This window comes from Martes martes, assembly GCF_963455335.1.
Source record: "Martes martes genome assembly, chromosome: 16".
In the NCBI taxonomy this organism is placed as follows: domain Eukaryota; kingdom Metazoa; phylum Chordata; class Mammalia; order Carnivora; family Mustelidae; genus Martes; species Martes martes.
Genome location: NC_137904.1, coordinates 48,889,688 through 48,916,416, shown reverse-complemented (window position 1 = coordinate 48,916,416; position 26,729 = coordinate 48,889,688). Strand labels below are relative to the sequence as shown.

The 26,729-nt window shown below is 47.8% G+C and overlaps 1 protein-coding gene across 1 annotated transcript in view; it reads right to left on the bottom strand.

The window, feature by feature from the left end:
* The window catches only part of ITGB3 (integrin subunit beta 3), a 51,065-nt gene extending 27,769 nt beyond the window's left edge, over positions 1-23,296 (bottom strand). The window contains exons 1-2 of the mRNA XM_080825995.1: positions 23,185-23,296; positions 6,964-7,049 (exon numbers count right to left, since the gene is read on the bottom strand). Coding sequence (XP_080682121.1) covers positions 6,964-7,049; positions 23,185-23,251 — 153 coding nt within the window. The 5' untranslated portion in view covers positions 23,252-23,296. The remainder of the gene's footprint in view (positions 1-6,963; positions 7,050-23,184) is intronic.
* Between the last annotated feature and the right edge of the window lie 3,433 nt (positions 23,297-26,729).

Genomic DNA, 26,729 nt, shown 5'->3' with positions numbered 1-26,729 from the left:
AGACACTCTAGAAATAGCTCCTGGATAAGTTACTTATGAATAAACCCCACAAGCTTGGGCAAATCCCATGATGCCACGCACTGACCAGAGCCTAGCCCATCACTCCGCTTTAAGCTTCCTCTCTCTCTGTGGACACAGGGCAAACGGAGCACACTTCTGGACACCCTGGTGTATATTCCACGGCTCTCCGGAGCTCTGTGTGTGTCCACACCTGAGTACTGAGTCGGGGGGGTGGGAGGGGGGCCACACTGCCCTGAAAGAAATCCGGAAACAGGTTCCATCCTGGGTCTACCACTAGCTAGCCTTGTGCCTTCAGACTCGTTACTTCAGCCCTCTGAAGGTTCTCTCGCCTGTTGGGTAAGGGGGTTAGGCGACATGACGTTTTCAGCCCCTCCCCACTCTGATGTCCAGCACCTTAAGCCAGCGCAGTGTGGGCGCTAGTCCGTGAGAGCTCCTTCCTTGCCAGGTTGGGGGGACTGGCCAGAAAGCTGGAAAACTCTTCCCTGGGCCTGTTTCACAATATCTGGGCCTTTAGGCTCTCAATTGTCACCTCCATCCCTACTCACTCTCTCTCACAACCGTTTCCAGAAGTCAGTTAAAAAACCCATACCCATATCCCAGGAAAACTGGTGGTTTTTTTTTTTTTTTAAGATATTACTTATCAGAGAATGGGAATATGACTGAGAGACAGCACGAGCAGGGGGAGCAGCAGGCAGAGGGAGAAGCAGCTCCCCGCTGAGCAAGGAGCCCGATGAAGGATTTGATTCCAGGACCCCAGGATCATGAGCTGAGCCACACACATGCCCCAAAACTGGTGTTAACATTTACTGAGAACTCATTGCATGTCAGCCTCTGTGGAAAGCGCTTTAGGTGGGATCCTGCAAACCTCCCACTAATGGTTCTCTCATGCTGGAACTATTATTATTCCTATTTTACTTGAGGCTTGGAGGCTTCACAAATGAGAAAGCCCATCTTACAAGAAAGAAATCTAAGGCTTGGAGAAGTTGAGTAACTTGCCCAAAGTTCCAGCACTAAGAATGGCAGAAGGGAGGGGTTAACTGGATTATGTGACTGAAATGATCTTCACAAAATGATAGTTTGTATTAAATGCTGTGTAGAGTAAGAATCGAGGCAGAGAAGCAGAAGTATGCAAGCGATGGTCCCAAAAAGACCACACCTGAGAATGCCCAAGGAGGGAAGAGAAGGCAAGATAGGGTTGTGGAAGGTGTGGGAAGGACAGGTCATGTTCTGCCGCCTTAGCCCCTGCAGGTGACTGGTAGCCATATTTCCAGGGGTGGGATTTGGCCACAAGGAACCACGCATGCTCATAAACTCAGGACTCTTAGCCTTAAAACCCTCCTGATACTCAAAGTCGCTCTCCCTCTCGCGCTCAGCCCTTGTCTAATGGGCTGAAAGTCTTCCCCAGGTGGGTGGGAACAGAAAGACCAACAGTGCTACAGACTGTTAAACCCCAATCCCCAAGGTAGTAGGAGGTAGGACATTGGGAGGTGATTAGGTCTTGACGTGGAGCCCTCATGATAAGACTGGTGCCCTTAGAAAAGAGGTCCCAGGGGCGCCTGGGTGGCTCAGTGGGTTAAGCCTCTGCCTTCAGCTTGGGTCATGATCTCAGGGTCCTGGGATGGAGCCCCACATCGGGCTCTCTGCTCAGCAGGGAGCCTGCTTCCGCCCCTCTCTCTGCCCGCCTCTCTACCTACTTGTGATTTCTCTCTCTGTCAAATAAATAAACAAAATTTTAAAAAAGAAAAAAGAAAGAAAGAAAAGAAAAGAGATCCCAGAATCCCAGAGAGCTCCTCAGTCCCTTCTGCCATGTCATAGCAAAAAGACAGCCACTATGACACAAAATTTGCTGCTTCCTTGATCTTGGACCACTCAGCCTCTAGAACTGTGGAAAATAAACATTTGTCCTCAAGTCACCCGGTTTATGTTATTTTTGTTATAGCAGCCTGAATAGACTAAGACTAATAGCATGAGGACTCTCCTAGCCCTGGGGGAGAAAGTTTCTGGAAGCCAGCAGCTTCCTTCTTTCCCACTCAGCTTCACAAGTGGGCGGTAGATAAACGGGGTCAGTGGTGGGAAGCAGTGCCTAAGGGTTATTAATCTTCTCAGCTCAAAAGATTCCAGTGGGGACATCACCGATTTCCACGTCTCCGAGAGAGATGAAAATGCCCTCTCTGCTCCCCGCCCTGGCCAAGGACAGAAAGGCAGGGGGAGAACTTGTGGGCCCTCAGAGTTTTTGCACCGGAACTCCTCTTGCTGATCCTACATGGCTCTCCCAGCCCTTCTGCCTCAGGAAGCAGTGTCCTGCTCACAGCACTCTCTACCTTATCTCTAATTCCAGCTGCCCCCAAAGCCCCAGGGAGAAAACCTCCCAAAAAAGGCAATGACTGGATAGACCAAGAAACACAGAGGAGCTGATCCTTTCCAGGACTAAGACAGAGGCTGAAGGAGAGAGGGAAGGGGAGGCCAGGAAGCTGAACGAGAGCAGCAAGACCATTGTGTATCTTTAAGATGCCTTGGCCAAGGGAGAGAATGTTCTAGAGGGGGTTTCCTGACTCCCTGCTTTCCAACATGACAGTGCTTATTACAAGAAGGTTTGAAGTGCTAAGCCCTGCTGACAGTCCTTATGGTTTGTTATGAATTTCTCAGAAATATAAACACTAAAAAACAAAACTGTTTCCCTCCCTCCTCTATGGTCACTGACATCAGAGGTCAGGACCATAACAGGCCTGCTCTGCAGTCACGCTCTCCCTGAGAGCCTTCTGTCCCAGAAGGATACCAAGGCAGTGACCTCAACACACTTAGGCAACATTCCCTTCCTTAATAACCCAGACTGGGAAGGTAGAGGACTGTCTCTAGGTTACTCAGAGAAACAACGGGAAGGAGGGAGGAGGAATGTTCAAGTGCCAGTTCCCAGTGAAACCGGATGTGACACAAGAAAGGGCAGAAATAACCAAGACCCAGGGGAGGCTCCTGAGTACAGAGGCGGGAGGTTCCAGCCCACGCATGGTGTGAGCTGAATCCCCTGCCTCTTCTTGGGAGAGTGATGCATGCTATTAGTCCGATTCTCCATTCATCCCATTTTGGATACTGGGAAAGTAAAGCATGAAAAACTCATTTCCCTACCTATTTCACAGGCTCAATCGGGGGGTCAAAGAAGACTGTGAACATGAAATGCTTTCAAAATATGAAAAATCTGGATACAAGTCAAATATACTCAAATCCTTTTGATAGGATATAAACAAATAAATGCATATAGAAGATGACTCTTTTCTACTATGACCATTAGAATTACTACTATTACTCCATTTCTTTTTTCTCAGAGGACAAGGCAGAATAGGGCCCGCTACTTAGTTTTGCCACCCAGAGAGCTATCAAATGCCTCCAACCAAAATAAATTAACATTGTTTTCTTGATGGGACAGCCAGTGAGGATAGAAATCACTAGAGCATACAGAGAAGTGTGGAAGGGACAAAGAGAAGGAAAGGAAAAGAAAAGCACTTTGATTTATGGTTATTGGTATCCATACCCCCTTGTTTATGGGGGGAGGGGTCACTTTCAATGATATATTTTTATTTTTACAATAACAAGTTGAGCAAAACTCTCAAGATGAACACTTAAACTCTGGATAAGAAAAATAGAAAGAAAAAGCAGCAAAGAAGTGAGAACAAAATTATGTTGTCTAGAGAAGTAATTAAATAATGGCCTCACACCTGTCCCCCATTGATGCAGAGAAGAAATAAGTCACTCATATTGGAGTCTTCTACTTGGCTAGACCCAAACCCATTCTTCGCTTATCGTTGGCTGTCAGGCTGACTGTGAGCTGGCCCGCCTTCTGATGCGTTCTCAGGACTATGTAAGAATTCCCAGCATTTCCCTCCATCTTAGAGTCACTGAATTTAGTAAATATTTGGGACATACTTATATCAAAAATTATTTGTTTAATTCAAATTTAACTGGGTGTCCTGTATTTTATCTGGCTGCCTTAACTTCACTTCCACCATGACCCCATGATTAGCCCTTTTGATCAGCGGTGTTTGCCAAATTTACTATCATAACACCCCATTCCAACGCAAAAGGTCTGGCACCCAACCTGGGAAACTTTCTATTTAACCAGCACCCCAGGTGATTCTTAGAACCAGGCAAGTTTGGAGGGTTCTAGATTCCAACATGGGGGCCAGTGAGACCATGAGTTGAATCTCTGTGAGATCTTGGCCTCTTTGCTACTTTCACAGCCCAGAGGCAGCACACCACCCCCACCCATATCAGTATGCAACCCCCCTCCCCAAGAACACACCCTATGCAGATGGGCCCAAAACTGCACTCATCCACTTTGGCTATGTTTTCCTCTTACCGGGCCAAGCCCTTGCTATACACACCCAGAGCTGCTGTCCTCTAGGACCAAGGGAAAGCTGAGCCCAACCAGTTGTTTTTCCAGGCACTGCCAACCTTGCCTGCACCGCCACCGTAGGGAAGGCAAAAGCAGAGGGCCCTCTAGGGTCAGTTATTCAACAAGTCACATTCAAAATGGCCCAGTCGGTTCACTTCTGGCTTTTTAAGTCAACGGCCAAGACACTTTCAGCAGTTAAACTTGGCCTGTGCAGGGGAAACCCTCAGGAAAACATACACACACACACACAGAGCAGTCATGTTCAGGTTACAGCCCGGGATTCCCACCTCCCACTCCTCCCCAGAGGAGGCTGGCTGACACACTTTGCCCCACACTGGGCTCCTCCGCTCTCTCTCCTTCCCTCCTCCTCCTTTCCCAGAGATAGCTGTAGTCCTTCACTAAACCCTTGGCTTCCCCCACTTTCCTATTCATACTCCCAGGGAATATCTCGGGGATACTGGACCTTCTACTTCCAGTCATCAGTTTTCTTTGGTCCATGGTGTACTCATTTCCTCCCTGATTCACCCCACCCCTCCCCACCATTCCCAGGCAGGTCCTACCTTATGCTTTGATCCTACCCTGCACTTTCTCCCCCTGTCCTCCCCTGGTCTGCCCCAGGGGACAAAATCTGCATTGGTCATCCATATCTTTCTTTCCCAAATCTGGGCACATGAACTATGGGCTTTGTCTGGTCGGGCCTCCACACACCTCAGCTACAGGGCTGGTCCCTGTGCTGATCAAAAGGGGTGACAGACACTCCAAGAGTATGTTTTCTTTTTCCCCAAACTCCTCTCAGCCACACTCGCCTGCCTTTTCTCTCTCTCTCTGGGTTGAAAAGGAGAGAAAAGGAACGGACAGCATCCTTGGAGTGACATTAAGGCTTCCTTCCTGGTTACCCATCTGTTCCAGCCAGCTTCAGGCCATCCCATCCAAGACGCTCTCCCTCCTTCGAGGATGCAGTTACAGAATTCCAACTTCCTTACAAAAGCAGCTTAACAATATTATGATGGCAACCAAGGGAAGGAGGATATGGCAACTGAGAAGGGAGGAGGCCGCATCACACTTGAGCCGCCAGCTCAGCCCAGAGGGGTGGAGAACATTTGGGGGTGGAGGGGAAGGATTCACCCATCCCCTCCCCACCCCTCACTCCCAGCCCCAGGGAATGTTTCATTTGCTAAATGAAGTCAGTGTGGCCCAGATGTTGGGCAGCTGCCTCTGGAAGGAGTTCCCGTGCTGAACCGTATAGAGGCAACGTAGTGTGTTGGGCTGGCCTCTGCAGTTCTGGCAATCCTCCTGCCTAGGGATAAACACAGCCTCCCAGCTCCCACTCCCTACCCCCCCCCAACACCCCCACCCGCCTGCCCGGGTGGTTGCCTTTTTAGGAAACTCAGCAGATTGGGAAGAGAAGCAAAGAGAATGAGGAGGCTGGACTGGAGCAGTCCTAAAACTGCAGAGGGCAGAGACTTGCTGTTGTGACCCAGAGGACACCTCAGGTAGCCCAGAAGCAGCCTGGGACAGGAGTTCAGGTAATCACCTGCTGGGGGCCCGGCCAATGACTCAGCCTCAGACTCTGTAATCACTGGAATCTCTCCAGCCACACTCACTGCCCCCGCCCCCCGGGGCCCTCACCAGCTCCAAATCCCCAACTCAGCCGCAAACAGCCATTCCCTCAGACACACTCATTCCCCAGGGCCCCAGACACAACAAACTTTCTGCCTAGACACATCTAACCCCTTCCTGTCACCCTCCTACCCTCACCAAATTGGCCCAGCACCTTCTCTCCTTGACACCTAAGAGAGGGAAGGAAGGAGAAAATAAAAGAAAGAGAGAGGAAGGGGTAAAGTTGTGGGGACCCAAACTTCACAGAAGAAAAGGGAAGAGATCCTCTGACTGAACATCGCACCCCCGCACCCCGCCCGCCAAGTGCAAGATTTCTCTTTTATTTGCCTTTTAAAAGTTCAGGGATGGGGGCGTCTGGGTGGCTTAGTGGGTTAAAGCCTCTGCCTTCAGTTCAGGCCATGATCCCAGGGTCCTGGGATCGAACCCCATGTGGGGCTCTCTGCTCAGCAGGGAGCCTGCTTCCTCCTCTCTCTCTCTCTCTGCCTGCCTTTCTGCCTACTTGTGATCTCTGTCTGTCAAATAAATAAATAAAATCTTTAAAAAAAGAAACAAAACAGTTCAGGGATGTTTATAAGCCAGCATCCCTTCTATACCAAGAACCCTCTGCTAACTCTCTTTTTGATACCTTAAGCCCTACTTCCCTGGGGTGCTCCACCCCAACAAAAAGTAAGTGAAGTGTGGTACAGAGAGACAATGGCTACAGTGAGACCAAGAACCTAACCAAATTGGCTCATGTTAGGGGGCCACAGAGAAGAATCTGGACGGGATTCCCAGCAACAACCCCATGGCAGCTCCCTTTAAAATCCATCAGTGGGAAGGCTTCACCTTATCTTTGCTCAGAAGGGACAAGAGATAAGAGATGCCCCTCTGGGTCCATTTCTGCACAAAAGCAGCTGAGCCTGGGGGAGAAATCAAATCAGACGTCTTCTCCTTACCTCATCTGAGCACCAGGCACACACAGGACTCACAGCCAGACACTGCTGGCAGGAGTGGACGCCTCGTGTGGTACAGATGTTGGACACTGCAACAGACAAAGACATTAGCACCCAACTTGGCCTGACAGTATAACTGGCCTGCCCCATCCTTCCCAACTTCCCCAAACACCCAGATTTATAGCTCTCAGATACACACAGCAGGTCTAACCATACCACAGACATTCACCAACCACAGGCTGTATGGCAAGAAAGAAAGAATGAGAAAGGTCAGAAGAAACTCATCACCACCCTCCACTGATGAGGTCCCCGTGATAACAAGTGCTGGAGCAGGACTGAGCCCTGGACCCCAAGTGTCAGGTCATAACTGATGGAACGGCTTTAATTAACAACTGGTTTGACACCTACGTTGTGCCTAGGAAAATCTGAGGCCCAGGACAATGCAAAGTGCCCTCCAATTATTTAGTGATCGCTCACAGCCCCTACACAGGGATCCAAGGCCCTGATGTACTAACATGAACACACTAAATATGGTGGCAGGTAGGGGCGGGGAATGTTCCAATGGCTGGCGAGGACAAGGCAAATCTTCTGAAACCTGCTCAAGGTTCCCAATACATTTATCTTCGGGTCAAGGTGTAGAGTGGTCCAGGGAGAACTCCAGAAATGTCAGATAAGGCTTAGTGAGATAAACTGGAAGAACATGGATTGGAGTTGAAAGGCCCATATTTAAAAAAAAAAAAAAAAAAGGCCAGTATTGAATTCTGAGTCCTCTTTTTACTCGCTGCGTCATGACCTTGAGCAACTCGATTAACCTTTGTGAAAGGGTAATATTGACCTCACAGGATTTGTGCCCTTGGTACACTACCAAATGCCATTCAAATGTGAACAGTCTTCACACTGTCAAAGGACAGAGGAAAAGCTGGGGGAGGGGAGTAGAGACAAAGAGGGACACCAAAATAACCCTAAGAGAAGCTTAGCCAAGAAGCAAACCCCGGGCACTTGCTTGGACAGAAGCTCTCAGGCTTCCTGGGCGCAGCCAGGTAAATCTCTTTCTGCCGTGCCCCCAGAAAGGTCTTTTTCAATATAAGGAACAGACTGAGGAAGAAACATTCCCCTCATGATCCAGGCCCTTCATCCAATTTTCTAAAGTGGTCCCTTTGTCCCCCAGCTGGTAAGACCAACAAATCAGCCTAACCAATGGGGTGTTTTTCCAGTGCCCCCAAAACTTCTCATCAAGTTGAAAGTCTCAGTCCATTTTACTATAGCGTGACTGAACTCCCTTCCAACATCTAGACAAAACACACCCAGAAAATGTGTGTGTGTACACACAAGCACACACACACACACACACACACACACACACACTATTGTCAAGAAAAGTTATCGAAAATTTGGAAATAGGGAAAGGAAATACTGGGTGTCCTTTCAATATAATGCAGGGTATTGACAAGTAGACCTACCACACTCATGAATTACCTGGTTTTCTAGGGGTATATACCTTTGTTTGACTTCTAGTGATTAGCGTATTTTATAACTCTATAAGGGTAGAGGTTAACTTGTAGAAAACCAGTAACGATGGAAATGATTCTTGATGAGAACAGTGTATATGATTCTTGTCCAACCGCAATGCAAATAATTTGATAGCAAAGGTAACCCTCTGAAGGTTAGGGTTCATTGCTTTGTAGAACATTAACCAATTTCAAAACTGTCAGATAATTGATTTCAACATTCCTTTGACTGAACAACTATAAATTTCCCTTCCCTGAATTTTCTAAAGATTTTTTTTTAAGTAATCTCTCCACCCAGTGTGGGGCTTGAGCTCCCAACCCCAAGATCGAGAGTCACACACTCTACTGACTGAGACAGCCAGGGTTCCCTCCCTTCCCTGAATTTTCTTTGAAACTAATCTTAACATCTTACTGCTTCCCTCATTAATTAAGTTGAATAAATACTTTGACACAAATTCATGTTACATTTGTATGGTAATCATACATTTAACTCTTTAAACATTACATTTTAACGCTGTCCATCTCAGGGTCTCATTAGAGGGCAGAGGGATCTAACAGAAAGGGTTGGCAGCCAATCAATAGACCGTGGTCCTCATTGGGTCACCATTACTAATGTGGCCTTAGGCGAGTCATTTCACTCCCCTCAGCCTGTTTCTTCACTTGACTCTTTCTAACATATTATAATTATTCATCTATCTGTCTTAACAACACGGCCACCCAATAGATTTTAAGCCCCTTGAGGCCTGCCCTGCCCAGCCCAGGACAGCCCCAAGTCCTTGCTCAAAGTAGATGCTCCATGAATATACATTGGAGCAAATGGAAAGGCACTGGACTAGATCAGTTTTGTTTTGTTTTTTAAGCAACCGAGCTCATGCCTCCATATTATCCATGGAATTCCAATACAAAACATGCAAATAAATGGATTGAAACAGTTCCTCTGACAATCTTAACTTTCATTGTTCTCCTAAAAACACCAGAATCATATGTGGAATCCTGGAAGCCCTAGGCTTTCTCCGAGCTTGAGTCTGTCTCACTTCGAAGGTCCTTCCCAACTCCACAGTTCTGCAAGGGGGGTGCTGCTACCAGCCCATGAGTAACCCCTGAGCCCCGGCCTCTGACGTGACTACACCCTCACCCAGTGAGCGTGAGGACTGTGAGGTGGGAATTATGGCAGCGGTTCCTGGCCTGGCTCTAAGGTTCCAAGGCCACCTCTGAGTTGGGGCAGCCCTCAGCCAGGCACTGTCCATCTAACATGGAAGAAAGGCAGCCAGTCTTCCTAGAGATGCTGGCTTCAGAAGCCCTCAGGGTTCAGAATCCACATCACACCCAGGAGGTCCCCCCTGCAAGGGCAGCCTGGCCATGTCTCAGCTCCCAGTGGCTCTTTTCCCAGCCAGATGTGAGCACAGCCCCCCCCCCCTTACTGCCTTACTGAAAGAGCTCTGAGAGGAGCAAGGCCTCTATTTTAGGCCTCTACCTCCCTCCTTGAAGTTTTCATGGGAATCGGCATCCAGGGGGGTAATTCTGGACAGAAATGCCATCGATCTTCACTGGGGCGGTGGCGGGCAGGGGCGGGGGTGAAGAAGCAGAAGGAGAGGTCAGGCAGAGTTAGAAGAGAGGACCATGGGAGGTATGGACACATCGAATTATCTCTGCAAACTTGTTCCCAGCCTCTCCATTTTTCCATCCATTCATTCTCAAATTAGCATCTACTTGCCTATGAGTTCTTGACTTGTAACCACAATAGAAAGGCTTGCCAGATGGGAAATAAATAACAGCCGGCCCCCCTCTCAGTGAATGGGCGGCCCCTGACCCCAGAGGATGAGACAGGCTGCTGGGATATGTTCTTTAGGAAGTCATGTCTGGGGAGTCATGCCAGCCAGTTCCCTTCACCTCCTCTCTCAGTGAATCACAGGTTGGTTTCGTGAGAACCAGCCATCCCTCCCCGCCCCCCATGATACCCCCTACCAAGACCTGCCACCAAGGGCAGGTTCCCTGGATTGCAGTGGCTAAAAGGGACTGACTCATCAGAAGTCTCCACGCCTGGGCCATGCCGATCCATTGAGCTACGGCTCTGAGGCCACCCCTCCCTCCTGAACATGTGGAAGGAGTTTGGGCCTCTGTTTCCAGTCATTCATAAGGCTGTGTTCCTGCTTGGCCTCAGGGGCCCAGACTCAGCCGTGCTGGAGAAGGGACGATCCTCATCAGAACTTTTGTCCCTGAAAAGAATTAGCAACCCCCACCACCCATTTCCTCTGACAGGCTAGCCAGAGCCAGGAAACCAGGTGGACTGGCCCTGGTCCTTACAGGGTGGCTGGAGGGATCCAATGAACCGATCCCTGTCAAACTCCAGGCACAAAGGGTGGGCACACAGGAAGGGCTCACTTTGGGCGGCTAATGCTTCTCCACAAGCTCTCGTTGCTACTCTGTTTGCTCTCCCTCTTTTTATCCTCAGTCCCCCACTCGCTGTTTGAGGCAGGTGAATGTTTTCCTTTCTTCTCCATTTTTCTCTGAAGGCACCCCATTGTGCTGGTCATGATGCACACGGCTGAGCATGCGCTGAACGGGGCAGCGGTGGGAGCCGGAGCCGGAAAGCCCCAGATGACGGTGAAATGATCAGCTGTCAGATCTACCTTTTCTTTTTTTTAAAGATTTTATTTATTTATTTGACAGGCAGAAATCACAAGTAGGCAGAGAGGCAGGCAGAGCGAGAGAGAGGTGCTGAGCAGAGAGCCCGATGCGGGGCTCAATCCCAGGACCCTGGGATCATGACCTGAGCCCAAAGCAGAGACTTTAACCCACTGAGCCACCCAGGCACCCCAGATCTACCTTCTAAATGGAGTCAGGAAGATCAGAGTTCCAAAATCCAACCTAGGAGGGTGGGCCGGGAAGAGGAGGCCCATTAGAAAAGCTAGACGAGACCGCCAGCAAGTTTGCCTGGATAGCAGAAGGAAAGGCTGTGGTTTGGCCCATCAGGCCAATTCACAGAACCAGAAGAAAGACAAAGGATGGGAGAAATGGAGGGGAAAAAAAAGGGGAACAAGGAAGGGAGTTGGAACAAGTGGAAGTCATAATGCGTCAATGAGAGCTATTTTGAGGACGTGCTGTCCAATGAGACAGGATGTCAGAAAGCAGGAACAGGCCACCCGAGTGAGGCCATGGAATTTCAGCAGCGCGTTAAGTCAAGTGAAGGGGTGTTCAGTGGGAGGGGAGGTTGAGGCATACTGCTTATACTACGGACTACCTTCCTCTCTGCCAGAGAGCGGTTCTGGCCTGGGTCCCCAGCCCTGCCGCTGACCCTTGACTGGTCACTTCCCAATTAGGTCCATGGGGACACCGGGTGACTCAGGCTGTGCCTGATCTTCCATTGCAGTCACCTGGCTGAGTGAGTCATCCAGGAACAAAACATCTCATGCTCACTGCCATATGGATTTACAAGTGGTTTCTGCAGGGCAGGCTGCTATGAAAATTTATTTTATTTTTGTTCCTTCATTATATGTAGCAGCAGCTCAGTAATCTAAGGAAGGGGAAGGACACGGGAGAAGTGGAGTTCAAGGTAACACATACCTCTGAGCATAAATCTCCAGTAAGCATTACTCAAAATGGCAGGCAATCCAAACGACCACATTTCACCATACCTCAGATGACAGATGTAGGACGCACCCTAATTTCAGAGACTTTTTTTTTAATTGCATTAAGCACAACATGGTTAAATATGGTATGTAACATCAGAAGACACTGGTGTGTGATTTGCTTCTACCAATATTAAAATGTGTTATAGGTTGAATTCTGTGCCCCAAAAAAGATATGCTGAAGTCCTAACCCCCTAGTACCGATGACTGTGACCTTATTCGGAAACAAAGGTCTTTGCAGATGTAATCAAGATAAGGTCAGTAGGGGAGGCCTTAACCCAATGTGACTGATGCCCTTGTAAGGGGAAAATATCATGTGAAGACAGACACACAAAGAAAATGTCACGTGATGACAAAGGCAGAGATCGGAGTAACCCTACTGAAAGGCAAGGAATGCCAGAGTATCAGCCGCCACCAAGAGACAGGAAGCGGCAAGAAAGGATTCTATCCAGAGTCTCAGAGAAAGCATGGCCCTGCTGACACCCTGACCAGATTTCTAGCCTCCAGAGAGAACAAATTTCATTGCTTTAAGCCACGCAGTTGTAGCAGCCCTAAGAAGCTAATGCAAAACGGGTACACATTCCCATGGCATATATGACACGATCTGGAGGAACGTTGCCCTGAAATACTTTGCATGACTGAAAAAAAGTCATCCTGGATTGAAAACTGCTATGGTTAATCCATCTACAGATAATGGGAAAGTGGGTCCTTTGGCGTTATACTTTTCTATTAACATACAACAGTGATGTTGGCATTCATTCATTCATTTACTCAACAAATATTCATTGAGCACCTAACTGTACCTGGCACTCTCCTAGGCACTGGAGGTATGACATTGAAATGAAACAAGCCCCCTACTGTTGTGGAGCTTAAATTTTAGTGCAAAAATGAAAACAAAACATACACCACAAAGTACAATTTCAAACAGTGGCAAATGCTTTTTAAAAAGAAAATAGAGGGCACCTGGGTAGTTCAGTGGGTTAAAGCCTCTGCCTTCGGCTCAGGTCATGATCTCAGGGTCCTGGGATCGAGCTCCACATCGGGCTCTCTGCTCAGCAGGGAGCCTGCTTCCCCCCCACCCCCACTGCCTGTCTCTCTGTGTACTTGTGATCTGTCTGTCAAATAAATAAATAAAATCTTTAAAAAAAAAAAAAAGAAAGAAAAAGAAAATAGAGCAAAAGAATCGCATCAATGAGAAGAAGGAGTCCCTTCTAGAGAAGGCAGTCAAGAAAGGCCTCTCTGGACCTGAATAGACATTTTTCCAAACAAGACATACAAATGGCCGTTGGACACATGAAAAGATGCTCAACGTCACTCGTCATCAGGGACGTGCAAGTCAAAACCACAATGAAGGATCATCTCACATCTGTCAGATTAGCTAAAATCAAAAAGATGAGGAATAACAAGCGTTGGCGAGGTTGTGGAGAAAAGGGAACCCTCGTGCACTGTTGTGGGGAGTGTAAACTGGTACAGCCACTGTGGAAAACAGTAAGGAGGTTCCTCAAAAAATAAAAAATAAAGATGCTGTATGATCCAATAATTCCACTACTGGGTATTTACCCAAAGAAAACAAAAACACTAATTCCAAAAGATATATGCACCCCTATGTTTATTGCAGCATTACTTACAACAGCCAAGATATGAAAGCAATCTAAGTGTCCATCAATAGACAAGTGGATAAAGATGTAACACACACACACACACATGCGCGCGCGCACACACTGGAATATTGCACACCCTGAAACAAGGATGGGATCTTGCCAATTTTTGTGACAACATGGATGGACGTAGAGTGGATTACGCTAAGTGAAATATGTCAGACCGAGAAAGACATACCATACGATTGCATTTCTATGTGGAATCTAAAAAACAAAACAAATTAATGAACAAACAAAAAACAGAATCAGACTTGTAAATACGAGAACAAACTGATGTTTGCCAAAGGGAAGGGGGTAAGTGAATGGGCAAAATGGGTCAAGGGGAGTGGGAGATACAGGCTTCCAGTTACAGAATGAGTAAGTCATGGGCATAAAAGGTAGAGCATGGGGAATATCGATGGTATTGTAATAGCACCTTATGGAGACAGATGGTAGATACACTTGTGGACACAGCACAATGTCTAGAGATGCTGAATCAGTATGTACACATGAAACTGATATAATATGTGTCAACTGTACCCAAATAAAAAAAAACTTTTAAGAAAAAAAGGCTTCTCTGAGTTGACATTTCAAAATGATATGAAGGAGTGTGTCATGGGAAGATCTAGGGGACGAGCATTCCAGAAAGAATCCATGACAAGTGCTAGATGGACCTCAGCCCGTTAAAGAAATAGCAGGTAGACAGAGGGAGAAGGAAAGAGGCAGAGTAGTGCCTGGAGTAGTGGCTGGAGTAGTTCGGGTTGGGGACCAGAATGCTAGGAAGCTTTAACCAAGGTAGGGAGTGTGGCCTTCATTCTCCACGTGACAGAAAGCCACGAGGGGAGTCTGAGCAGAGGTGAGCAAAGATCATTCTGGCCGCTCAGAGGGGAGCAGACATAAGGGGAACAAGATGAAAAGAGACCAATTAGGAAGCTATTACAATAACCCAGATTTGGGGTGGGAGTGTAGCGGGGTTAGTAGTGTGGTCAGGCCCTAGCTATGTTCCAGGGCCTTACTGATGGTTGGCATGTGAGGCATAGCAGAAGGACAGGATGGACTTGGCCCCCAACAAGTGGATCCCCTTGGACAAAGTTCAGATGCTTTGATCACTGGCCATACCCTTTTCCTGACTTTTCCACCCTTGTAAATGAAGCCAGATCCCGCCTGGTGATCACCTCCAACTGGGTTAATTCGGTAGCCATGTGCAGAACACCACAGAAAGCCCGCCTTGGACAGAGTCCTGTCTTCCATGTGGTTGTGTATACAATGAACACCCAGGCCCTGAGCAACACCGAGGGGTAGCGGTGGTGGTAAAACCATGAACATGATTCTTGTGTTAACAGTGGACGTGGTGGACAAGACATGCAGACCCACAGGCAGGAGATCTCAAATGCAAAGCCTCTTCTGCCCTTCCACTGGCTGTGTAACTCGGGCAGGTCCTGTCATCTCCCTGGGGCCCTAAGGTCCAGTGACTCTTTCATTCTCTATTCAAGGACTCATAACTGCTCCCTAGTATTTAACAGGCCTAACGCAGCCACATCAGCCAAGCACGGGAAACCCCACACTGCTCCTTCCTTCCCCCATGGTCCCAAATATGCACATAATCCTTGCCTCATGGGTTGTTAGGATTAAATGAGATAATTTACGCGGAAGAACCACCTGCAGTGATGGCTCCGTAAATGCAGGCTTCCTTCCTCCTTACCTTCGCTCTAACAGCTTTCTGCATTAGGAATGCCCATCCCCACCCCCACCGCAGCCCTGCCTCAGGGTCAGACTCCCCAGGCCCTCTGCCTATAATAGGGTATGCTGAAGAAATCACAAGCCAGGAGACAAGAACCCCCAGGGCTAGACCCTACCAATGCTCCGAAAATAGCTATATGACCTTGGGCAAGTCACTTCACCTCTCAGGGTCTCCCCTTCTTGCTTCTCTGTAAAGCCAGCAGTGCTGGGTTAGAAGATGTATATGGTGCTGCCAGCCCTGGAAGGATATATTCCAGCCAGAAAGCATCACAGGTGACTAATGCTCTGGGAGGCCCAGCATCCCAGGGCCCAAGACCACTGCTCAATGCCCAAATATCCATTTCTTCCTAATAGCTTAGCTGAGAACCTGATTCAAATGCTGCATCTCCAGCTCTGGAAAATTTTATCAGCACGGGCCCCACCTCCCATCTGACTCACTCAGGAGAGAGAAGAAGCAAGCCTGTACCAAGCTCGGTTTGGGCCCGGCCCAGCAGTGCCCTGTTGGTGACCTCCTTGGCATCCAGCACTCCAGTTCTGCTACTCTTTCTCCTCTAGCTGATGTCTCGTGGGTATGGACAGCAGGCAACAGTGATGCCACCAGTCCTCGTCACCACCACCCCAACGCCATCTTGGTAGGAAGGCAAATTGATCTCACCATTTTGGAAGATAATTTGGCAAGACCTATCAAAATTTAAATGCAAAATAGTCATGTCCTTTGACCCAGCAGCTTCAGTGCAAGAAACCGAGCCTGTAGGGGCACCTGGGTGGCTCAGTGGGTTAAAGCCTCTGCCTTTGGCTTGGGTCATGATCCCAGGGTCTTGGGATCGGGCCCCATGTCGGGCTCTCTGCTCAGCAGGGAGTCTGCTTCCCTTCCTCTCTCTCTGCCTGCCTCTCTGCCTACTTGGGATTTCTATCTGTCAAATAAATAAACAAAATCTTTAAAAAAAAAAAAAAAGAAAGAAAAGAAAAGAAACCAAGCCTGTAGAAACACATGAACCAAAAAGGTGCAAACAATGAATGAGGCCAGCAAACAATGAATGATCAGCTTTATTTGTAGTAGCAAATAATTGGGGATGATCCCACTGTCTGCCAACAGGGAATCAGGTAAGTCAGTTTCGCTACATCCATATAGCAGTATGCCTGCTGGCTAGGATTGTAACTCTTAGAATATATAATGGAAAGATATAAGCTGACATAAAAAGATGCTAGGCTATATTATTGAGTGACAATGACCCTGTTGTGGATGATCCTACTTGAGAAATAACAGTAAGGGTAAATGTCTCTGGTGAGATATATATACAGGAAAAAAACTAGAGTAACTGTCAAGAGCAGTTATCTTTAAGGACAAGACTACAAGGGACTTGGTACTTTCTGCATTATTCTATTTCTGCGCTGCTTGACTTTTATTTTTTAGCACAGCAATATGAATTACACTTACAAGCTAAAATAAAATTAAAGTTAATTTTAAATGGCCTCTGTCCTGTCTCAATTTCTGCCCTGGCGTTCATCTAAATGCAGGCTCCCAAGAGCACGCCAGGCTTCCTACAATATGACACACTTGCAACGTCAATATCCTGTAGACTCTTTGAATCCAAACTAGCTCTATGACCTTGGGCAAGTCACTTCAACTCTCAGGGTCTCCCCTTCTTACTTCTCTGTAAAGCCAGCAGTGCTGGGTTAGAAGATGTATACGGTGCTGCCAGCCCTGGGAATTCCAGAGTAAACGTGGGCCCACTCCCTTCAGGAACCACCCAGGAGAGAGCATGGGATGGTCTGTTCTCAACCTAGAGAAGTCGGAGAACCGAGACACCATGTTCCCCTCCATCTCGAAGACGTGGCCAAACCTGGCCGCCACCAGCTGAGGCAGCAAAAGGTTTAAACTAGAGGAGTCGATCTCGTGTGGTGGCTCAAGCCAGGGTTTGGAACCAGAGGTGGATCTCAAAGGCCCAGGTTTCTCGATTCCAAGAACCCTGGTTAGCAAAGAGATTATGGTTGACTACAGGGACTTTTGAAGTGGCTACTGGATATGCCTTCTGCCAAACTTCTGGAACTCTCTTCTGGTGTGAAGTTTTTCAAGGCTATTTTTAACTGTAGACCTCCCTTCCGCCTGCCCTCCCCAAAGAAATCTTTACATGGAGTTCCATGTTATGAATTAGTTAAAAGAAAAACTTCTCTCCACTTGGAGGTAGGGAGGGGCAGGTACAAAGCAAAGACACCCCCCCCCCGGCCATCTCCTTCCACTTTGCAGCCCCTGAGACACCAAGTGCCTAAGGCCCAGGGGGCAGATGGCTTGTGCGAAGTCACCCAGCCAAATGACGAAAAAGCCTGCACAGGTGGGAATCAAATACACGTTTCTCAGTTCCCGACTCGCAGCTCTTTTCACACCTGAGGTTTGGTTTTTTGCCCTGCATGAAAGGAAGTGGCTTTGTAAGTTAAAATAACAACAACAACAACAACACAAGTTTAGGTAAAGGAATATAGACATACATGAGTATTATTATCTATACAAGGAGAAAAATCTGAATAGAACACTCTATCTGATTAACAGTGAACATGATGGGAGAACAGAATTAAAGGGGAACCAGCCATTTTACTCTCCAGCATTTGACTTATATATATAAAAGTTCACGTGATTCTCTCCTTGAATGTTGGAATGTCTTCAACAACTGGGTGAAATGCTGGGGAGACAGAGACCAGTCTTTTTGTGACAAAGTGACTGAAAACTGGAAAGGAAGACTTGTATTTTCAGAGATGCTACCAAATTTTTTATACCATTTTTTTTAAAGATTGTATTTATTTATTTGACAGACTGAGATCACAAGTAGGCAGAGCGGCGGGCAGAGAGAGAAGAGGAAGCAGGCTCCCTGCTGAGAGAGAGCCCAATTGAGCGGGGCTCAATCCCAGGACGCTGGGATCATGACCTGAGCCGAAGGCAGAGGCTTTAACCCACTGAGCCACCCAGGCGCCCCACTACCAAATTTTTTTAAAGGTAAAATAACTCCAGGTTTACTTAACAGCTTCTGGCCCCAAGGATTGAGATATACCATATTTGGTCACAAAATATGCATTGCTTTCCAGACCAGTAATAAAAGTGCAGGTTGCTGCAAAATCTTCGGCAATATCCTGAAGATATTACTACTTAGCACTTGGGAAATCGAACAGCTTGTATGTGGCCCAAACGCATTGATCCAATTAAAAGAAAATTTAGACATTGAAAGCTGCATCTGGGTTTAACTGATAGAGTCCCCCCACTTTCAAGGTAACTGTCTCTGCACACGGGGAAAATGGAGTAGCCTCAGATAACCCCTTTACTTTCTGATACACACGATGGGGGTAAATCTCAAATGTGTCATGCTATGTGAAAGAAGCCAGACTTTAAAGACTACATGCCCTATGACATCATTTATATGACATTCCATAAAAGGTGGAACTGTAGAAACAGGAAACAGATCAGAGGCTGCCAGGAACTAAAGGTGGGGATAGGGTACTGATAACAAAGGAGCTCAATGGGGAACCTTTTGGGGTGATTGGAAAATTCAGTATCGTGATTATGCTGATGGTTACTTGACCAAATATGTGTCAAAATTCAAAAAACTGTACACCTAAAAAGGATGGGCTTTCTTGCATGAAAATTCACATCAATAAACCTAACTTTAAAAAGAGTGTTCCTGGGGGCACCTGGGTGGCTCAGTGGGTTAAGCCTCTGCCTTCAGCTTGGGTCGTGGTCTCAGGGTCCTGGGATCGAGCCCCATGTCAGGCTCTCTGCTGAGAGAGAGCTTCCCCCTCTCTCTCTCTGCCTATCTGCCTGCTTGTGATCTCTCTGTCAAATAAATAAAATCTTTAAAAAAAAAAAAAGAAAGAAAAAGAACAAGAAAAGAGTGTTCCTGGAGATACTGTGTGCATGGAAAGAAAGGCAGATTTTACACTTTTGGCGGGGGGGAGGCGCTATAGAGTTTCACAGTTAAATAAAAGGCAGCAGTTTACACAGGGAGAATAGGCAGTATCATTTTTCAGCTCCCACCTGCATTGCCACTCATGACCTGAGTTCCTTCAGGCACAATGATCTTCCCATTCGGGAAGGGTCAAGTTCAGGGGAAAGGAGGGGAGGCCTTGGGGTGAAGTAGCAGGCCAGCTCTGTGGGCAGCAGAGGGGGCTGGGTCAGGCCAAGTGGTTTATCCCCAAAGCTGCTCAGTCACTCCCCCAGTTAATTATCTGTCTGCTGATTCATGAGTTGTGGTTCCTGTGGGCATGCTTCCTGGCTATTTCTGCCAACAGAGGCAGAAGGATTCGTAGGGCTGGGAGGGGATGATAACCAGAGATCCTGAATGGGGTGGGGAGTTGCAGAGGAGGAATTTCTATTAGGAAATTCCAGAGCCATATCCATTCTCCCCCTCCTCATTGTTGCTCCTGGCCCCATCTGATGCTGTCCCCAGGAGACCTCTACCACTCACTGTTTTAAGGTGCATAAAGAATATTTCTCTCCTGTGTGTCTTCTCCCAGGAGAGGGAGAAAAAAGCAGACAATTCACAGAGGTCCCCTGAAAACAGAGGTCTGAGGCATCATAGTGTGGAGATCCAAATGCACAAAGAATTCATGGTCTCAGCTGTATTCTAAAATTCTCCAGAATGCCCAGATGGAGCCCTTGCGGATCCCCTGTGAATGAATGCAGATACCCAAGTTCTGGGTTTCTGACAATGAGGCACATCACCTCTGGATGCCCTCTCATAGCGTTCCCTGGGTATTTATTTTTGTCTGCCAATGTCCTAGCCCCTGGGCCTAGAGCACTGAACAAAATGGACATGTCCTTCTCCTCACAGAACCTGAAATCTTGAGAAATGTCTTTTACTTTCCTCTTTCCCCGGAGACAGAACTTAGGGTTTTCTAGTTGATAAAGCAAATGTATGAGCCTCTTCCTCCTGGGTCTCTTCTGTGGGTTCTTGCAGAGTGAAGGTGACAGAGATATGCTAAACCACCAGTGGGGGACTATCACATAGGTGTGGGGAAAGGTACCCCATCGGTCAAATTCTGCGAGCCCAGGTTGCACTCACGTGTGAAGCAGTAATAGCTCTTGTCTCCAATACATGGTAGATACCATGGATAAGAATAATGGCAATGAAAAGTGCCACTTACTGGATACTTATTTTGTGCCTTTATCTCATTTAATTAGCACAGTCATCAAAATATTGTTTTCTCCATTGACAGATGAGGAAACTGAGGTCCAAAGAGATTAAATAACTTGCCTAAGGCCATACAGCCAATAAGAGGCAAAATCAAGAACTAAACCCACAGCTAGCTGGCTTTAAATTGTAACTATCCCTTTCCCCAGCCAACGAGCCTTCCTGCCATGTCTCTCCAGGCAGAGAACTTCATCTGGAGAGTTTTCAGGAGGAGAAATTAGCCCTTCAGCTCAGAACTAATCAACTTAGATGGTGACAGCAAACAAAACTTGTTATCCCTTAGGTCTCAGGTTAGAATACAGACTTACACAGGTGGAAGTCACAAACCTCCATACCTCTTGGGTGAAGCTAAAAAGATCGTCTTTGTACATAAATTCCAAAACTCAGTTCTACTCTCAAACAACCTCTCTTCTGCCCATCCCAGACTCTCCTATTCTGCGACAAACTCTCTGTGCCACCACCCAGCTGTCTCTGTGTCCTTCAACGCTGTGTGGACCAATAACCCCTCCTCTGCTTTCATCCTACCACCTGCTTCCCCAGCAATCTGACAACACCTGCAACCCAGCCACCAACCCTGAAGGAGGGGATTCAAATATAATCGAAACTGTTCTTACTGGGGGCTTCTTACTCTGGAGGTTGACTCTAGAGCCCAAGCTCTGAAACAGTATTCCCACCTGCTTCTCAGGAGTCTGAGGCTAGCTCAGTACAACCCATCACTACAGCTGGAATCATCCCAATCATAACGATGAATCTGTGTACAGATCCCCCAAAGGATATTGCAAACTAATGTATGTCAATGCAGTGGGATTCTATACGGATCATTACAACTCTGTGTCAGATCCACAAAAAATACTAGGAGTGAGGGGTGGAAGGAGAGACACCAAAATAACAAGTGGACTCTTGATCTTCACTAATATTGAAACATATACCAAGCTAGGCTCTAGCTTATGTTACTTTGCTTTCTTCTAAGACTGTAAGAAAATACCATGATTAGACTCGGAAATCATTCAGAAATTCAGAAAGCTGTAGAGGTGAAAAGGAAAGCAACAAATGTTTTAAGGTCATGGAGGCAGCATCTGGAGGAGACAGCTCCACGGCCCTCACAGACATCAGGCAGCCTTTGAAAGGCGTCTCTAACTCCTCCTAGGGCACAGTGCTGGAGATCTGCATTTCGGCACTCTGGCCATCAGGCTGCTCACCATAGGCTGAAGACATCTGCTGACTTGCTTGAGCATCTATCACATGGAAAGCTTCAGCAAAAACAACTTAGACCCCTTTATATATGATCTGTAACTCCACCAAAAAAATCACTCGTAGATTGCGGTAATGGTTTCATGGGTGTTTATGTATCCCCAAACTCATCAAGTCATATACATTAACTATATACATTTTTTTGGTTTATCAATCATATCTCATTAAAGTGTATTTTAAAAACATTGTTGCCTTGCCGTGTAGAATCTCTTAGACACACACACACACACGATCTTGAAAGTAGTCATCATAGTATTTCTGAATAGCTATCTGGGATAGGGACTTATCAGTAGATCTTACTTTTTTAATACCTACTGCACGATTTAAATTGTCTCACAATGAGTACTAATCTTTTCATTAAAAGTATGTATGTGCACACTTGTGCGTCCTCTGCAGAGGAACGCCCCAGAGGAAGGGGAGCCAGAGGTCTCTCTGGGCAGTTCACCAGGGCTCTGAAGGACCGCGGGCAGCATCCCTGCGCCATAATCGCCTCTGCCCCTCCACCGGCTCCTCAGTACCAACGAGGCCGAGTGCCAACTGTCTTGGCATAGTGCGTGCAGCAGCAGGAGAGACAAAGCGAGGGATCCAAGCCAGTTCCAGGGACCCTCCGTGTGGCTCCTCGCATACACTGGAGGTTTTTCGGTTGTGGGGTCTGTCCCGGAAGCAGAGGCAGCACTGCCACCCGGGGACACTGTAGGAGACAGAGCCCTCACCCTGCACAGAACCGCTCCCGCGGGGAGCCACCACGCAAAAAGACTAGGAAAAGGAAAACTTGGGAGAAAGTAGCACAAAGCGAGACTAATCTCGAAAAGCCGGCACACCCGCGCGCGCACACACACTCACCCGAGCAGCTACACCCACGTCCCTCCGGCTGCGCGCGGGAACTGCGGGAACAGCCCCGGGAAGCCGCAGCTCGCCGTGCCCACCGCGGCCAGCCGGACTCGCAAGCCCCAGACCACCTGCGAGGCGCGCCGCCCGGGAGATGCGCCCGCCCCACAGCGCGCCCCAGGCCGCCCCGGGGCGGACGCCTCACTCGGCCAAGGGCTTCGGCGTCCCGGAGCACCCGCCCCGAGGTGGCCTCTCACCCCTGTCACCGCGGGGCCGGGAAGGTCCCGGCTGCGGGCTCCGGCGGCCCCCGCCCGGCCCCGCGCACTCGGAGCGAAGACGCGCGGGGCCGGCCCGCCGCTTGCCCGGCTCCAAGTCCGCCAGCTCGGGCTGCGGCAGGATGCGCGGCGCGGATCTCCGGGGAGCCGCGTCCCCGCCGCGCGGGAGCCTCACTCACCTCCGCCGCCGCCGCCCGCCAGCGCCCCCAGCACCAGCACCGCGGCCCACAGCGGCCGCGCCCGCATCTCGTCCGCCGCCGCGGCGCCCGCCCGCCCCACAGTGAGCGGCGGCGCCCGCGGCCACTTTTCCCGCAGCGGGAGGGGGGAGGGGACGCCGCGGGTGGGACGTCACGGGGCGGGCCGCCGACTCGCGCTGCCTGCCCTCCCGCGCTCCTCTGGACCCCGCGCCGGGGAGGGGGCGGTGGGAAGCCGCGGCGCCTCTTCCCCCCACCCCGCCCCCCGCCTCGCCTCCGCCCGCCGGGATCCGCCTGGACCCGCAGTCCCGGCGAGGCTGGCACCCGAGGGGGTCGTGGGCGCGCCGGGACACTTGGTATTCTTAGAGAAACCGGGAACCTGGGGCCCCTCTCCTGACCCAGTGCTACCTCCTGAAGACGCCCAGATGGCTTTCTCTTTCACCTGAACGATAGGGCACTTTCCCTCTGTACCTTGGGTTTGAAACACTTTGTTTATTTGACAAAACCATTCGAATGCTTACAGCTGGTGCCAAAGCAAGGGTTTAGTCCTTTAGTATTCACCGAGTTTTTCTTTGGGTTATTTTGGTTTTCCGGAAAGCCTCTTGAGACATCTCAAGCTTGTGTAAGCAAGATGTCCATAAAGGGCCATAGTAACTGGTAAACGTTTCAGGACACGGTCAGTAAGACAGGAGGAGGCAGGGCACTTCCTCCAAACGCAAACTCACAGGCTTTGCAGCTTTATCGTATTTTCCTCCAAGGTCTCCCTCCCACTCTCTGCCTATCCCCCAATCCTTCCTCTGGGTCTGGGTCTTCTCCAGACCCAAAGTCTCAGGCGGCTCAAAGAGACAAAATGCTGGGGCTGCGAGCAGGAGACCGCCAGTGGTCAGACCGTCCGTGGTACCCCGATGCTCAAATGACCATAAAAACAAGACCTTCCACGCATCAAAGAGCATGGAAGTCTCTCCAGCTCCTGGGTTTCCCCAAGCCTTCTCTGGAGACAACCAAGATGCCTGAAAACTGACCCGGACTCAGCTTTCCAGCCTTGTCTCCCACCCTAGCGCAGGAATGTACTTCGCATTCCCGAACACTCCAGGACTTTTTGTCTGACAGATCGTCCTAAAGTTTCCACCTGGAAAATTACACTTATCTTTCCAAACATCCCAGATGGAATCTCTTCCATGTCAACTTGTCTGACGGCCCCTTTCTCCAGCCCCACCTTCTGCAGAGATGGGTGCTTCCTTCTCAGACCTCCAAACACTAGATGCACCCAAGGAGCAGAACCCATTAGCAGAAGTGTCGCTAGCAGGTTGCAAGGGGACAGAAGAGGAGCCAGCCCACAAAGGGCAGCTGGGCTTCCTGACCCCGGCTTTGAGACTCCAGCTCCACATACTTCCCCCAGCTGGTGAAGGGCCCCTGGGTTGGAAGCCTTGTCCACAGTCTGGTCCTTGCCCTGGCACAAAATCCAGATCACACAGCATGGTCCCATCTCCGCCTCGATATTCACATATTTGCTCAATTCCATGATTATAACCAATCTCCTAGTTACCTAGGTGTCTGCTCAGCCTGGGTCTGCTGACACCAACCCCAGCTCAACAAACCTGCTATCCACCTTCCCAACCCCTTCTGCCTAAAGAACTTCCATTAGCAAACCTCACAGGGAAGGTCTCCTAGCAACAAATATGCTCGACTTCCATTTGTTTCCCCCTCGTTTGTAATATTTCTTAAATATAGATTTCTATGTTGACAGCAGTGAGGGGGGGCTCTTCTTAGATTTTAAAGATGTTGTTCTACTGTTGTCTGTTCTCCACTGTTTCTGATCAGACGTCAGCCATTTACATTCTTGGTACTTTGTTTTTTCCCTCTGGTTTTGTTGTTTGTTTGTTTTAAAATCATTTACACTTATAGAGAAGTTGCAAAATACTAAAAACTTCTCTTTTATCCTTCACCTAGTTTCCCTGAAAAACATCTTATATCACCAAGTCATAATTATCAGACACAGGAAATTAACATCAATACAATACTATTAGCTAATCCAGATACAATATTTGGATTTTGCCAATCTTCCTACCTGTGTCCTTTTACCAGTCCAGGATCCGATTGAGGATTCCATGGGGGGGGGGGGGGCAAGTGATTTGTTGTTGTTGTTTTTTCAAGTTTTTATTTAGATTCTAGTTAGTTAGCCTATATGGTAAAATTGGTTTCAGTTGTAGAATTTAGTGGCTCATCAGAGGATCCCTTATCGTGTTGTGATCATGTCTCCTTAATCTCCTTCACTCTGTTACACTTTTCTCAGTCTATTTCTCTCCTCGCCTTGACACTTTTGTGTCAATTTTTAGGCCAGTTATTTTGTAGTATGTCCCCCGGTTTGGGTTTGCCTGAGGTTTTCTCATAATTGAATTGAGGCGTTCTAGACAGAACACCACAATAATGATATGCTCCTGGGCTATACGTGGTGACAATATGTCTTATTACTTACAATGTTAACCTTGGTCACATGGTTAAGGTGGTGTCTGCCAGATTCTTCACAATCAAGTTACTATTTTTCTCTTTGTAATTAATAAATATTTTATGGAAGACACTTCAATTCTATACAAATATCCTGTTTTTCTTCGGACGTTAACTAATTTTAGCATCTACTAATGGTTCTTGATGGCAATTAGTTACATGGTGTTAATTAATAGTGATTTCTAACTTCCTTTTTTTCTTCTGCCACTACTAATTGGCGTTGCACAATAAAGAAGAGCTGCCCCTTCCATCTCATTTTAAAATTTCAATCATTTACTTCTATCAGTATGAACTCATAGATATGTACTTTATTCCGTGAGCTACAATGCAACAATACTACCATTTTTCTATTGCTCAAACTGTCTCAGGTTTGTCTCTATCTGCTTTTGAGTTTTCTCTTTATCTTTGTTTTTTGGGATTTTATTCTATTTTATTTAATTAATTAATTTATTTATTTTTACCAGCTTGACTCTAAGTTAAAGAGGCTTTCTCTTGGTATTTATCCTGCTTGGGGTCGATGAGTGTCTTGAGTATCTAAGTGCCCTACTTTTCACCAAGTATAGGAACTTTCAAGCCATTATTCCTTCAAATATTTTTTCTGCCCATTCTCTCTCTCCTTACCTTCTGAAACTCCAATACACATATTTTAGATATTATCTAAACACTTACAATAATTATATGTTATGATAAGTATAAGTATGTATAATATATAGTGTATTATATAAGTTATTATAAGTATTTAGATATTATCCCACAGACTACTGAGACACTATTTTTTTTAAAGATTTTATTTATTTATTTGACAGACAGAGATTACAAGCAGGCAGAGAGGCAGGCAGAGAGAGAGAGAGGGGAAGCAAGCTCACCGCCAAGCAGAGAGCCTGATGTGGGGCTCGATGCCAGGACTCTGGGATCATGACCCGAACCGAAGGCAGAGGCTTTAGCCCACTGAGCCACTCAGGCGCCCCTGAGACACTATTTTTTTCAAGATTTCATTTATTTATTTGAGAGAGAGCGTGCGCGCA